The sequence below is a fragment of the Gallinula chloropus genome (genome assembly GCF_964237585.1).
Source record: "Gallinula chloropus genome assembly, chromosome: 4".
Lineage (NCBI taxonomy): Eukaryota > Metazoa > Chordata > Aves > Gruiformes > Rallidae > Gallinula > Gallinula chloropus.
Window position 1 is genome coordinate 14,148,877 of NC_140088.1, and position 16,170 is coordinate 14,165,046.

At 34.8% G+C, this 16,170-nt stretch overlaps 1 protein-coding gene across 1 annotated transcript in view; it reads left to right on the forward strand.

Moving 5' to 3' along the window:
* Nucleotides 1–16,170, forward strand: part of RYR3 (ryanodine receptor 3) — a gene marked incomplete at its 5' end in the record, with an annotated part of 219,645 nt that overhangs the window by 81,858 nt on the left and 121,617 nt on the right. The window contains 12 exons of the mRNA XM_084263759.1: nucleotides 202–370; nucleotides 1,390–1,525; nucleotides 2,271–2,366; nucleotides 3,014–3,132; nucleotides 5,597–5,730; nucleotides 6,356–6,597; nucleotides 10,091–10,283; nucleotides 12,292–12,508; nucleotides 12,714–12,818; nucleotides 13,928–14,031; nucleotides 14,457–14,540; nucleotides 15,843–16,002. Of these exons, the coding sequence (XP_084119885.1) occupies nucleotides 202–370; nucleotides 1,390–1,525; nucleotides 2,271–2,366; nucleotides 3,014–3,132; nucleotides 5,597–5,730; nucleotides 6,356–6,597; nucleotides 10,091–10,283; nucleotides 12,292–12,508; nucleotides 12,714–12,818; nucleotides 13,928–14,031; nucleotides 14,457–14,540; nucleotides 15,843–16,002 (1,759 nt within the window). The remainder of the gene's footprint in view (nucleotides 1–201; nucleotides 371–1,389; nucleotides 1,526–2,270; nucleotides 2,367–3,013; nucleotides 3,133–5,596; nucleotides 5,731–6,355; nucleotides 6,598–10,090; nucleotides 10,284–12,291; nucleotides 12,509–12,713; nucleotides 12,819–13,927; nucleotides 14,032–14,456; nucleotides 14,541–15,842; nucleotides 16,003–16,170) is intronic.

The following is a 16,170-nucleotide window of genomic DNA, read 5'->3' on the forward strand; positions in this document are numbered from 1 at the left end:
TCAGGAAGCTCTGAGCACTGGACACCAAAACAATAGATGTTTGAATGATTTGCAGTTCAGATCAGCTGTCGCTCATACATGTGTCATATGTATAACAAGATTTGATTTAGACGCCAACAGAAAATAGGCTGCTATATAATACTGTAAATTAATGTGCAAAAAATGAATGTTGCTGCCAGTCTTTCTCATTCTTTTTCTTAGTGGAAACAACAGAACACTATCACCCACTGCCCTGCCTATTGAGGAGATGGCTCAGACTCTACAAGATCTGATTACTTACTTCCAGCTTCCTGAAGAAGACCTGGAACATGAAGATAAGCAAAGCAAGCTTCGGTCACTCAAAAACAGACAAAATCTATTTAAAGAAGAGGTACAGAGAGAAGAATTGTTGCATTATTTTAATTAAAATGTATTGTGTCCAAAACACAGAAAAGTACTTAAACACTGTTATCTAGATAAATACATATGATATACAACGTGAAGTACCATAGCTGACTTATATGTGTGTGTATATATAACTAAATATATACACATAATAGACCGTAATATCATATGATAACTTGCTGTTACATATTTTTCATTCCCACATTTGTCACAGACCGAAAGCACTTTCTCATAAAAATTGGCCTTAATAGTTCTGAGCATCTTTAAACAGATGTAAGAAACAATTGTGATAAGGAATTGCTTTTTCTATGAATTTATACATTCTGGTGGATACCTGCAACCAATGATAAAAATTGGATAAATAATAGACATAATTTCTGATGCCTTCTCTATCCAGAGTATGAAACAGGAACTTTTAACCTCTAAACCCCTGAAAAATGCTAGTTTTAGTGTACGATATATGTTAGATATTTGTAAAATTGCTACTGTCTGAAAATGGAATATTCCATATATATAGGAAATATATTTTACAATTGTTTAAGATATGTTTGGATTTCTTGCAATTGCTCCAGTTAGACTGAAGTTAAAAAGAACTTCTAGTGTTTGAAAGTATTTGTTTTGTAAGTATTTTATTGGATAGCAAAATTTCTACATTTTTTAAACAATAAAAATATTTTTTCATTTAAGTTTAAAGTGGCTTTTTAGTTATGTAAGGAAGAGACTATTCACAAAAAATATCATCAGCAAAGCTTTTATTATCAGCTTTGTTTATTCCTTACCTTTTGCAATACTTGGCTAAGTAAGGAAGAATATAGAATCATTCTCTAGAATGCATGATTTTGATGTAGAAAAATATATATTCAAAACTTCTAAGCACGAATGCTTGTTCTTTTTTAATCTAAGATGAGGCAAATTTTGAATGTGTACAGGAAAAAGTCTTTTAAAAGGACAACAACAAATTCTTTTTCATGTACAGTTTGTTTTCCTCTCTTGTCACGTGTTTAGGGAATGCTGGCACTAGTTTTAAATTGCATTGATCGCTTAAATGACTACAACAGCGCAGCTCATTTTGCAGGACTTGCAAGAGAAGAACATGGTACTGCATGGAAAGAAATTTTGAATCTCCTTTACAAATTGTTAGGTAAGTTCTTCAAAAACCTACTAAGGTACCTGACACCCCCCGCCCCACACCGGATATCTATTCTTTGTATTCTTTTTGCTGCTACATCACCAATGAAGACGCTTTACATTCTATCATGTAAATTACAGGAATTTTTTCCATGTACTTACTGATATTTATTGCAAAGAATAGAACAATGATGCAGCAGGAAAATAAATCTCATCTAGGAAAAAACTGGCGCAGTATGCCAAATCTGGTTTTAATTTTTTTTCTAAATGTACCTGTGGTATGCAAATAGGTGTGAGTTGTTATTTGAAAAGATAGAAAAATTGAGAAGTATTTTTTATACATGAAGAGAAGCCTAAAAGTAATATTCAGAACTCACAGGTGTACTGAATCCATGATTGTCACTTGAGGCTTACACTTAAATGTTAATAAATGATGACCACACTTGACATTTGCATCAGACAAGGGTGCTGGATAATAATACTTAAATTTTGCAATAAATAAACACATATAATTTGCTTGATTTCTTCTTCATCCAGTAGACCTCTGTCAACTTCAAAAACTATGCTTTTTAGAAGTTATTTCAGCTGATATTAAAATTAAAGCAAATCTAAATTCCTTATTACTGTTATATATCTTTATTTAGGAATTTTCTGTTAACTATTTTGTGAAGTTGTTAACAATTTGTGTTAATATATATATTATTAATATTGGTGTTTTAAAAATAAAATATCTATATACCTTGTGGGTTTTTTTCCAGCTGCTCTCATTCGTGGCAACAGAAACAACTGTACTCAGTTTTCCAGTAACCTTGATTGGCTAATAAGTAAATTGGACAGATTAGAATCTTCCTCAGGTGAGACTCAATTTTATCAATGTAAATCAGCTATCAATACACCATACATGACTTCCTTACAGTATAAATGCCAGAACAACCTGCCTTCGAAAAGAAATTAATAACTTTTTTTTTGGTTTGTTTTTTTTTTTTTAACCAAGCAACTTATTACATTAAAAATTGGGGCAATTTTTTGTTCCACACATATCTCCTCCAATGTGTGTTGAATGCAAATTGAATTAATTGATTGTGTCAGTATCTAGACTGTTGAATACCACCAGAATTTTTTGTGGACACAAGTACAAATAATACATTTTCCACACCACACACCCCCCACTATGTGGTATTTAACAAAATGTAAAATTCCTATACAACGCTCCCTATTAAAACCTTTATCTCTCCTTGCAAAGAACTTGCTTTTTTAAAAAGGGGTTTTAAAATTCTGGCTGTTTTCAGAAGAAAACAGAAATTAACAGCTCCATAATGCATTTATGTCTTCTGTGGTTTTGATCATAGTCATATCAATACCCTAGAAGTGTTTTCATTCTCTTTTTAGGCTGGGGAAAAATAGCATCTCTTAAGATACTCTGTAATTTACTGAGCTTTTAGAGTGTCTTCAGTTGCACAGGTGATTTAATGACAACATTATTTCCATGGCCTTCATACAGGTATTTTGGAAGTGTTGCATTGCATTTTGATTGAAAGCCCAGAAGCTTTAAATTTAATAGCTGAGGAGCACATAAAATCCATTATTTCATTGCTGGATAAACATGGACGCAATTATAAGGTATGTTTAGCAAAACTAAGGATATATTGATAATCTTACAATGATTTGTGGGGGGAAACCAAAAAACAATGAACAAACAATACAGATAAAAATCTAACAGAAATACATTATTCTAGTACCTTTAAAAGAATCAAATAACATTGAAGTACATCTGCAAAATTGCTTTGCTGAAATTAAAAAAAAAAGTGTAATATATAATTGCTTTTCAGTTTCATATACAGCAAATATATATGACAAGCAAAGAGTTAAGAAACTTTGATAACCGGTCAGAACTTTGGTTTTGCTGAGATAATGAAGCATTCTGGTGTCTGTAAGCACGTGGATAGAGTACCTTGCTTTGTGATGCAGGGCTCTGCAGCAGCAGTGAACTACCACTGTATCTGCAGAAAGACAGAACTGATTCCTGCAAAGTCATTCCTAACTCAAGTAATAAGAATAACAGCAGAAAAGAACAAAATAAAATGAGAAATCAGAAAAATAATCCAAATATCTGAAAACACAGGTGTTCAGAAGAAAGAAAAAAATCCCTGGGTTATACCAGAAGAAATAATGGTGGAAATTAATTTAGACAACAATGTGCAATTTATTATGACAGAAGAAGGTGAACACAGTTCTTTGCTGCGATCAGGATGACATCACAACACAGAGGAGGATATAGTTATATGTGTGATTTTTCTGATGTGAGTTTCCTTCCTCAATTAAAATTTTATTTGAAAGACTGATAGCCTGGAGGAAGAACAGCTAAAGTTTTAGTGAGATGAAGTTACTGATTTAAGGGGAAGGTAATATGGAGACCCTAACCACCTACAGATATGGAAGAGGGAAGTATTTTTAAGCTTGGTTAAGGAGCATGAAGTGATATGAGTTGACATAAGAAAAAAGTTTAAATTACAGTTGTAAGTTTAGCTTACTATTTTTAGCTGTTAAAAAAATTACTGTGCTGTGTCACAAAGAGAGCCTTTCAGCTGGAGCATCTTAACGTAGACCTCACAGTGAGGACTTAAAGCAGAAAAGGAAAAAGTATATAGGAGAAGAATTAGACTGGGTAATGATTTTATGTATTCACAGTTGTAATGTCTTTTACTAAGAATCAATAAGCACTGAAGTAATGTGCAGTAACAAATTCATTTGTTACTCTGGAATCAGTATATCTTATTCTCCTGCTAAATGAGAAATTGTCATTTAGGAAATAAGAAACAGTAATTGTCCAAAACCAAAATTATCTTGGCAATTATTGATGTGAAGGATTTTTTAAATGAAAAGCCCTGTGTCAGAAAGATGAGGTTATTTAAACAGTTTATATGTAAATTCTTAGTCATTGTTTTTCAGTAATGCTATTAAAACACTTTACAGCTGAATACTCGTTAGAGTTTCTGAGGTTATTTAAGTTACTACCTCTATCCTTATGCTAGAGGTTTCTGCCCAATAAGAGATAGGAAAAGTAGAAAGGAAAACGCCTGGGCTGGGACATAGCAAAATTCACAACATATTAGATGAAACTACTGTTAAGGATGGTTTTGTGCTAATTCCCCAGACAGAGAATAGGAGTGGCTAAAATGTTATGTTCTGCTGCTCCTCCTGTTGTGCAACAGTTACCAAAATGGTAATCAACAGCCTGAAGATGTTTCTTTGTCTTGGAAGTGGCTTGTAAGAGTTCAGACCTTTTTGGCTCAATGATTGCTTGTCAGAGCTCAAGTGCATCTTTAAACTTCTCTGGTTTTTGCTCAACTGTGCCACTTTGTCCCTCAACATTAAACAACAGTATGTTACTATGTTTCTCTTCCAAAACCTTTTGTTCTAGTTATATGTGAGAATCATGTTAATCCCTGATTTTTTTAGACCGTTGTCAAAAAAGAAGCAAGCTGAAATTTTAGAATAACTTCTTCCTGAAACTCTGTTTTGCTTTGTAGTGAATTATTTTAAATATTTTTCATTTAAAAACAAATTTATTACTTCTCATATTGAAAACATGTTCAGAACAAATTCATAAGCATTCTGAAAATTCCGAATTGTTCATTACTGTTGCACAAAAAGCTTTTTATGGCTTCAGTAAATTTCTCAAAAAAATTAATTTTGCATTTCAAATTTTTCATGAGATTTACTTTTTAAAAAAATGTAAAGAGTTGACATAGAGCTGTTATAGCTTTGATTTTTTTTCTAATAAAATTAGGATAAGGAATCTCAAAGGAAGGTTTTTTGAGGCATTGTTCAACCCTGTGTTCTGAATTTGTATTCCACAACTGTTTGATTTCCTCTATCAGTAGTACAGACTACACTCAGTCCATATTTGTGAAAAGTATTTAGAAAACAATACTGATAACATATATTATAATCCTTCCTTTAGGTCTGTTCTGAATGTAAATTAAGCTAACAGCAATAGTATTTGCAGCTGTCTTTACCCCATTTCCTTCTGGTGGTTTTTTGTTTGGGTTTTTTTTGTTTGTTTTGTTTTTTTCTGTTTAAGGTTCTCGATGTGCTTTGCTCTCTCTGTGTCTGTAATGGAGTTGCAGTTCGTGCCAATCAAAATTTGATCTGTGACAATCTACTGCCTAGAAGAGACTTACTCTTGCAAACACGTTTGATTAATGATGTGACAAGGTATAATGACACATTTTGTTGTTATATTAGAAAAATTGGTACTTCTATGTCTTCAGTAATGAATTGAAGAAAATACTCTAACCAAAGAGATGCCCCACAGCTTTCAATATTGACACACAATTTAGCAAGTGTTTATGTTTTAACTTCTAGAAAAAAAACATTTTTACTAACGATACGGCAACTGTAATAGAAACCATTCAAACAGAAATTGTTAATTAATAGTGCAATCTGTGAAATGGAAAAATTAATGTTGTTGCTTTCTCATTTAAAACAGAGCATGGTTTTACCTAATAATTACTACAGCATATGTAAACATACTGTGGAGTACTTGTGCATTCTGCACTCTATGAAGGATTTGATTTCCTCACATTCTCACTCACGTTTTGTTTGATTTTGGGAAACAATATTGTTACTCCTCTTTTGGCTATAAGACAATAAGTTTTTCAAACATGGAACCGTAAAATATGATTAGCAGCTTTATAAAGTCATACAATGGGTTGCTCTTTTAAATATTACAAGCCAAATGTGGACATCTGTACTCTTACTGGATTTGCAAATTGATTTTGTTGTCATTGATACATCATGTTTTATGTTTGCACTAACTGGCTTACATGTTCTTTCTTAGCATAAGGCCAAACATATTTTTGGGTGTTGCTGAAGGCTCTGCACAATATAAGAAGTGGTACTTTGAGTTAATAATTGATCAGGTTGATCCATTTTTGACGGCAGAACCCACCCATTTACGAGTTGGATGGGCCTCTACTTCAGGTTATGCCCCCTATCCTGGAGGTGGAGAAGGATGGGGAGGCAATGGTGTTGGTGATGATCTGTACTCTTACGGTTTTGATGGCCTTCATCTGTGGTCCGGTAAGTACTTTATTCACTTCCACTTATTCTTACATTTAGGAATTATCTAACTCTACCTTCAGTACCTGTGTGTTTATAACATGCTATTTTATAGCAAGCTACATTTTGAACCCCAGGATACTGTAAAGTTATTTAGAATTTCAGATTAGACTTCTTGTCTGAGATTTTAGCCAATATCAAATTATACCAATTAGGCTTTTTAAAGTTTTTGTTATGTTGATCAAAAAATGGCATTTTGCATATTGAGATTAACACTTATCTAAGTTCATTTTCTCAAAATGAATAAATTTAATGATCTCAAATAATTTCATTGTATATACATCTATATTTACAGTATTCTTTCAGTTTGTATCAACAGTGGAAGTAAAATAATGTTATCCTCAAAGCTCTTGAGATGTTTCATAAATTGAATTTAAATTTTGATAGTTTCATAACAGATCTTTTGCAATTATAAATAAGAGTTGCTATACTATACCAACTTCAGTTGTTTTTAGAAGATAAATTTCTTAGGAGTAATATCAAGCTGAAAACCTGTAGTTTTTATGCGGTTTAAAAAAAAAGTTTTCATATGTTATGTAAAATAGGTTTAGCAAAAACAAATCAAGTTTTTTCCAGAAATGCTTCTTAATGTGTGTAGTAATCTAACAGACTCTCAATTAGGAAGGCAGTGAAGTGGTTACACTTGCAGTTTACAAAGAAGAGAGTTAATGAATGCCAGCAAATGCTATTTTGTGGTCACTTAAGGATCAGTGATGGTAGGCTTGTGGTCTTATTAACCATTCTTTGTTCAAGCAAATTAAAGATATTAATGGGCTGAGTTAAGGAAGAAGTGGAAGTCACCTATACAATCAAGCTGGAATAGGAGTGAAAGAAGTAAGAAAGAAGAGTAAAATGAAGAAGGTCCATCTGAAGTGTTGCAGTTTAAACTTTTAAACTTACTTTTTTTTTTGGAATAATGAATATGTTATAAAGGATAACCACTAAGGAAAAAGAAAACAGAAGACACTCTTTAGGATACTTTGGAGAGGTGTTAGTCAGAGACCTTTGGGGCACAGTTAGCTAAAAAGTGACTTTGGAGTTCACAGATCCCTTTTTTTTTTTTTGGTGGTTCTCCCTCCCCCAATACTATATGCAAGGAAAAGTAACCAGCATATACCTTTTGTAAAAAGGTTTGTCACATCAGAGTACCTTTTGACTGTTCCAATGTTTCTTATAGAAACAAGCAGCAAAGAGCTATTGGCTAGTTATAATAATCAAATGGCCACATAGGAAATGGTGATGGTTGTTTTTGCTTTCTTAAAGTTCCTAAATACTCTCTAAATAAGGAACATAGCAGAGAAGAAATAATGCATATGACTGTAAAATAAGAACATATTTAGGACACAGGGGGAAATACCCAGCATCTTTCAATGGTCTGTGGAGACAGGACAAGGGGCAGTGGCTTCAAGCTGGAGCACAGGAAATTCTGCAACGACACGCAGAACTTTTACACAGTGAGGGTGACAGAGCACTGGGACAGGCTGCCCAGGGGGGTTGTGGAGTCTCCATCTCTGGAGATATTCAAGACCTGTCTGGATGCCTACCTGTGTGACCCTGAGTTGCTGCCTCAAGATAGAATCAAGTTGAAAACTGAGTTCATTTTCTGGGATGAGATGTGGACAATTTTTTCCGCCATCTTTTCTCTGAAACGTTTAACCATCTGGTACTCCATATAATGTTTTGTTGTAAAAGACATTTTCTTACAGTTTACTTCACCAGGAATTTATCTTTCTATGTGTCCTGTAAAAGTCTTTTTAGATGTGTTTAAAAGATTTAGGAAAATACTTCAGTATCAGCACACTCTATAGATATGTCTTAATTTAACAGCTTTGCTTTCAAGTGTGCAGCTATCCATGAGCTTTCAGAAGTCTGGAGAAAAATATAGGCATTATGTAAGTCCTTGTATGTACAATCTTTAATTATGAATTAGCATGGTTTTTTTTTCCTTCCATATCTATCATGCATAAAATAAATGGATTATGTTTTCCTCCTTTTCTGGGTGCCTTGAAATTCCATACACAGCCAAGTGTTCTTTAATTACTCATAAAAGAATAGTGTGGGGCCATGCAATTAAAAGGTGTATTATAAATACAACATACATAAATACAATGAATTTGATTTTATTTGAGTAACATTTCTTAATTTGTGTGTATTTGACTTTTCAATTGTATTAGCATTGTTCTAGCATAGGATTTTGCATATAAAATATCTGTGTATTTGTGTGCACACATAATTCCATGGCTTTTTTTCAGCACTACTGAGCAATTCTCAGATGAAAATAATGATTTTTTGGGGGTAGGCTGGGAAGCATGTGTAACATACTCCATTAGAAATGGCTGAATAAATCATTAACACAACATTAAAGACTAATTGAACCTCGGTAATACTGTGCTGGAAAGTCTCTTAAATCTCATTTCCTGCAGTAAGGAAAAACTCAGAGTACGTTGACTTGACTTGTTCTTAAGAAGTTCCAAACGCAGTAAATTGGAATTTGGAATAGTGTTTGATTGCTTAATGAGACTTGTTTTATAGTTAAAATACCATGTTTTTAAGGGGATTGTTTTGAAAGAAATTCTGAAGAGATACTCCTTGGCTAAACAGGTACTTAGATACTCTAGCGCAATTGAAAACCTGCATTTATCTGTAAATGTGTATAATTACGATCACTTAAGATATTTTATATCTGGTTAGTTGTTATTATAATTGCTGTGTCCTGTACATGGATATAAGGTTCCACCTTACTTGATAGAGAAAATGAAGCTTGTTCTGTTTAGTCTATGGCTATAGTTGATACAGAAATCTCATCTCATTAAATTCTTGACCCATTTTTTGATAACTCATACCATTCTGCTTCTTGATACTGTAAAACTGGATATTAGTCAAAATAACAACTCTAGCAGAAATGTAGAATGGTTGGGTTGGAAGGGACCTCACAGGCCATCTAATTCCAGCTCCTTTGCCATCGGCAGGGACACCCTCCACTAGTCCAGGTTGCCCAAAGCCCCATCCAACCTGCCCAGGGATGGGGCATCCACAACTTTCCTGGGCACTCTGTTCCAGTTCCTCACCACTGAATATTCACAGATATGTAAATCAGGTATTTCACAAATAACTAAATAATAATAATTGGTTACGTCAGTGTTACCTTTCTAAATAGGACATTACTTACTGTGCCTCAGTACACTTCCATCAGGCTACAGTGTGAAGTTGTATCATTTTAGCTGAGCATGTTCTGTCTCACAAACTACATCAGAGGTCTCAAATGATTTACTCAGTTTATGGACTTTTCTGCCATATATTAGTTTGAAGAAGGTTGACTTACTATCTGTCTTTAAAAGCAGAACCATTCATGATTACAAAAAAGATCTTGATGGTGGTTTTGAGGAAATAATTTAATTGTTAAACCTGTGAGTGTCTGCTTAAGGCTTCTGATTATTGAACATTTTTATTCTAGGTCGAGTACCCAGAGCTGTAGCATCTGTCAATCAGCATTTATTAGCATCTGATGATGTTGTTAGCTGCTGCTTAGATTTAGGAGTACCCAGCATTTCATTCCGCATTAATGGACAGCCTGTACAAGGAATGTTTGAGAACTTCAGTACAGAAGGGTTTTTCTTCCCTGTTGTAAGCTTATCAGCAGGTGTAAAGTAAGTATAACTTAATTGTTGTTTTCTTTGCTGTCCTATCACACAAAATATTGTACAAATTCATGTATGGCCTTGCTTTTTCAATGCTGTCCAACCAGCATCTGGGAAGGTGGGAGGTGGGAAAGTACTGTCTTGTTTAGTAATGATTTCACTTAAGGGTGAAATGTGAGCCTGTTGGCAATTTGACCAAGTCACAGAATCTGAAAAGTATTTTATGGTTGTTTGGTGACCTAGGGGAAATTAATTTTGCCTCTTTCCAATTATTAGTGAAAAAACACATTAGAAGCACAGCACCATATTTGGCACTAATTATAATCCTCACTGGTTTTCTTAGTAGGAAGCAAAACCCCCTAAATATCAGGAAAACCAATACTATATTCACAGTAGGAAACAGAAAGACCTGATGGGAAGCAGTTTTGGAATCTTGTTACAAATATTGCCCATTTCCGCTACTAAGTGATGGAAAGTGTCTTGGTGAGCACTTCTGCCAGCTCCCTCAATATCCTTGGGAGGATGCCATCCAGTTCTGTAGACTTGTGTGTGTCAAAGTGGTGTAGCAGGTCACTAATCATTTCCCCTTGGATTATGGGGGCTTTGTTCTGTTCCCTATCTCTATTTTCCAGCACTGGGGACTGAGTACCTACAGAACAACTATAGTTACTTGTCACTGCCAGGCAGAGAGATGTTAGGGTATCTTCCATATCATGTGGCTTGCCTGCCTGCCTGTCTGTTAGGCTTCTCCACCGGACGATAGGGTGCATTTTCAGTAGTCTAGCACTCACACTCTTCCTGATGACTCTCAACCTACTCAACTCCTCCTGGAGCACTTCCACTAAGCTGAGGAGTTCCTCCCGCTGTGCACACCTTCACAGGTGTGCTCACTGCTGCTGTCCTGTACCGGAGTAACATTAGGAGTAGGGCACAATCTGCAGCCTGATACCTGGATGGGAGCTCTGTCTGAGAAGCTGTGTCATGGTGTGCTTAGAGCTTAGAGAGGACCTGGCTTTCTGCTGGGTAGGTACCATTGCTTCCTGCCTGGGCTTGCATAACTTCAGTGCCCTTTCTGCAGGTTGATGTGGCTCCTGGCCCTGCCTGGGTCTCATGAGCTGCTGTCGTGTGAGCTGTGGACTCTTGGCAGTTCCCTCGGGGTTTGGGAACTCCACTGTGTGCTGTGCTGAAGCGCTATACTGCAGATTGTGCTGGCATTGGAAAGTGAAATAAAGCTCAGGTTATAAATGGTTCACACATTTAGCAATTAAGAAAAAAGGAAATCTTTGTTTCTCTGAGGTGAAGTAAATCAGGCAGCTAGTTCTCTGTGGGCTTTTCTGTCTGCGATCAATACATAAATACTATGAGTATCTCATGCTTAGGAGAACCTCCTAGGTGAGAATACTAAAGAAAATGAACAGAATAAAGGAGACCTGGTAAGGGCTTAATAAATCAATTTTCATTTACCCTCTGTGAGTAACCCTACTATCTGCATTAGTACAAGAACTTTGAAATTTTTTTTTGCTTTGTTCTGTAAGAAATCTGCCTAAACCAGTGTCATTATTTTTCTTCATTTTTATGTGATCTTGTTTGTGTATTCTGTGGTAGCCCTTTCCCTTGTAACTAATAGTAGCTGATGGCAGCAGGGGTCACATGTCATCTGTGTCTGTTGTATCAGACAAATATTATATGGGAATCATGAGTTTATGTGTGGAAAAGAGTGTTTTGCACTGGGCACAAACTCATGTTTCTACTGTTATGCTTACCTGCTTTTTTCTCTGATTTCTAAATAATCAGTTTTGTTTCAGCCAAAAGAATTTTAAAAACTGGTGAGTAAGTGATATTGACAGTATCTGCTAGTATGACTGACTGGTAACTGTTTGGTGTTTATCAAAGCATAAAATGCACCAGCAGTTTTATAAATGTTGTTCAAATAAAAGTTTACATTTCTAAATTATTGACACACGTTAGTATATGCTGACTATGTAAACCTATAATTTTTTCATTGAAAATTGCACAGAGTTCGTTTCTTATTGGGTGGACGTCACGGAGAGTTTAAATTTCTGCCTCCTGCTGGCTATGCTCCCTGTTATGAAGCATTGCTTCCAAAAGAGAAGATGAAACTTGAACCAGTGAAAGAATATAAGAGAGATTCTGATGGAGTGAGGGATTTGCTGGGTACAACACAGTTCCTCTCCCAAGCTTCCTTTATCCCTTGTCCAATAGACACCAGTCAGGTATGTGAAGTATGCAGTAACGGGTTTGTGAAATGTTTTAACAAAATTTAAATTCACATTTTAAAAGCTAAGCTAGCTTGACCCCTTTCTTAGCAACTCATCATTTGTGTGTTGTGGTGTATTTAACCAACCTAGATCTTGGATCTGCAAAGTGTGTTAAATGGAACATCTTCTTATTTGTGGAACTGTTATGTTCTTTTCTTAGATTGCTCTTCCTTTTCATCTTGAAAAGATCAGGGACAAACTAGCTGAAAATATCCATGAACTGTGGGGAATGAATAAAATAGAACTCGGCTGGACATACGGCAAGGTACATTTTGAATGACAATCGTCTATATTAAGTTGTCTCCTACCAGAAATCCTGGACTTGGAAGTTGGAGTACTTAATGGTAGTCTATACATTACTAATAATAGATGAATATGCGAGCTGGCAGAGAACAGTGATATTAACTAGTGATTAGAATGCAAATTTGGAATATAATAAGGCACATATTGTAGCACTGTAAGTAATCAACCATTTAAAAAAAAAAATCTTAATTGAGAAGCATACTAGCTGTACAAAGATGGAATTCTACTGAAAGCCATACCAATAATGAGTAACCAACCCCTCAACTAATTCTTTGATCCCCAGTACTAGAGTAAGCAAAGAGATAACAAGCAAAAAGTCCATCCTGGAAAAGTCGTTCTGTTGATAATGGAGAAAGAGGGCCCATCACAACTGCATCCTACCTCAGAACACACTTCTTCCTTCTCTCCTGCTGGTTTTACTTATGGATTTGATTAATCTTTTGCTTCAAGAATTCTACCATGCTATCTGCTAACATGTCATTGTTATTGAAATTCTGAGCGTTGCTAAACTTTTTTTTTATTTTTCTGAGCTTTGATAATTGAAATATCATGGCTCTAGTTGCTATCTGGATAGAAGTGCTTGGCATTGAGTGAAAGAGTTTGTGTAATTAAGAGGCAGATAAGTATTCAAATACTTATTTTGGTATCAGAAAATGAATGCTCTGCTTTATTTTAGTACAATTTGGAAAACATTACCAAATGATTCTTTAAGTTTTTTGAATCAGAATTTGTGTAATAGATCAGATTATCCTTTATCGAGTATATATTGCTTAACCATTCAGGAGAAATGTTCATTGGTTTACAGACTCGCTTTTTTTGTGTTTCATGTACATTTACAGTGCACATGAAATAGCTGGGTTTTTTTCTGATTTTATTGGTTATGGAGGAGTATTTATAGTGTGCATTACAAATGAACCATGGGAAAGTTCATTTACGTAATCGTGGATAACTGTCGTTGAGCAAAGATAAATGGTATTATTTACTATGTCTTCATTATCGCGAAGTTTTTTAATCTGATTCCGGCATGAATCTGGTATCAAGACAGTATTGTCTTCTGTTGCTTTGTTACAGATACGGGATGATAATAAAAGACATCATCCTTGTCTTGTGGAATTCTCAAAATTACCTGAGACAGAGAAGAATTATAATCTACAAATGTCAACTGAAACCCTCAAGTGAGCTTTAAATTTAAAAGGAAGTGGTGGTTTTTTTAGGTTTTTCGGCTTTAATTCAAAAACTTCATACTGGTGTAAGATATAAAAACATTAGAATACTCTTTCAAAGTGTTCTCTGCTAACTTTGCTAGAAATTCTAGGAACACATTCAGAGTGATTTAGAAAAATCTGTCTCTACAGATATACAATGAAGAAAACAACACCAACTCCTGTTGTTTTTAATAAAGTGGTATAACTTTCAAGCCAGACACTTGTACCTTTTTAGACTGGTTTTATTCATTATTTTTGATAATTCAGAATGTATTTTGAAATTCCATTATTTTGAATTATTTCCCTGTGATTTATACTAAAAAGAAAGGAAATTTATAAAATGGGTGAGCACTATAATGTAATGTTTCACAACTGCCATTCTGTTGTGTTGGCAGAACCCTTTTGGCCCTCGGATGTCACATTGTTCATGCTCATCCAGCAGCTGAGGAAGATCTCAAAAAAGTCAAACTTCCTAAAAAGTATGTATCTTAGGATAAGTATTATATACTATTTGTAGTAACCTATTGTAAGGTCACTAAAAAAAATTCTTAATATGAACTCCATACCCAATACGGTATGGTTGGTCCATTACCTGGCCTGTGATGATGCTTGACTATGAATGCTGCTGCATGACATTACCTTGTGGAGTGATTCAGAGACACACAAATAGTCAGATAAAGATACAATTGCATTGGCTTAAGTATTACATGATCTTTTTTACATAGATACTACAAAGTTAAGAGCAACATATCAGTGCTTTTCTGTCACACAGCAACGAACAGTATGTGTAATATATGAAGGTAAACTGATTGACTGGAAAGAGGGTATACTATTTTCCCATAACTCCCATTTCAATTTGTACTTCTTCACTCCCCTCCAAGAAAAAATAGTTCAACAGACATTTTCATAGGCATTATTAATGCATGTCTTTAAAGAAGAGTCAAATAAAAAGAAAATTACTGTTCTTATAAAGTTGCACATGTCTAGCAAATGTACATATGTAGATTATCATATAAAATAGCATAGTTTTTTCCTCTGATTTTTATTTGGGAGTTAAACAATGTCAGTCAGAACTAAAATAGTTGCATGGTCTCTCTTCCTTAGACATCTTGAGGTCGTCAGTAGTAATCACCCAAAAAGTGGTGAAAATTAATAAAGGATTAAATCTGTATTTCGGTTTTGTCTGTGGGAATTCTGTAGTCCTCCAGCGACAGATTAAAGCTGTGTCCTGCAACAGAAGTTGAAGCCATAAACAGTGACTTGGATACTTGCCATTTCACATCTATTTATCAACTCAAAAGATGTCTTTTTTTCCTGAAATAGCTTTATACATGAGAAACAAAGTTAGGTTTTTGAAGAGAGCTGTAAAATAAATAGTTTTGTGATATGGGAGATGGTAATATTGATCCAGTTGATGGCATTAATTAAAAGAAAGTGAGAAAAGGACCTTTCCTGAGGTTCAGACTGCAGGCAGTCTGCCATAATACTCTTTTCGTACTATCTTCATCAACAGTACAAAAAAAAATAGTCAGTTTCTGATACTTGCTGCTTACATGAATCATCCTAATAAATGGTAGATAGAAAATGAGACTATACTGCAATACAATTTATATCCTAGTCACTGGCCAAATCTAATGCAGAGCTTTTGCAAAGAAATTGTGGAGAAAGAGATTGAAAAGTGGAGAGAGCAAAAGTAAACCCCAATCTGTGAATGCCATGTAGAAAACTAAATACCATCAGTGGGGTAAGATGACTCTCTGTTTTCTTTCATTGACTTACAGTTACATGATGTCAAATGGATATAAACCCGCTCCTCTTGATCTTTCTGAAGTGAAATTGTTACCTTCACAAGAATTTCTAGTTGACAAACTAGCAGAAAATGCACATAATGTCTGGGCAAAAGATAGAATAAAGCAAGGGTGGACCTATGGCATTCAGCAGGTAAGCACTTCTTTTGATGCATTTGGAGTATGTAAATAACATGAGATTTTGTTTTCAACAACATCAGATGAGGGTGCTAAATAAGAGTATAAATACTGAATGTTGTGTAAGGCCTGGAAAAGTTAGACCTGCATGGCCACAGTTGCAGGATGTATGAAAATATATTTC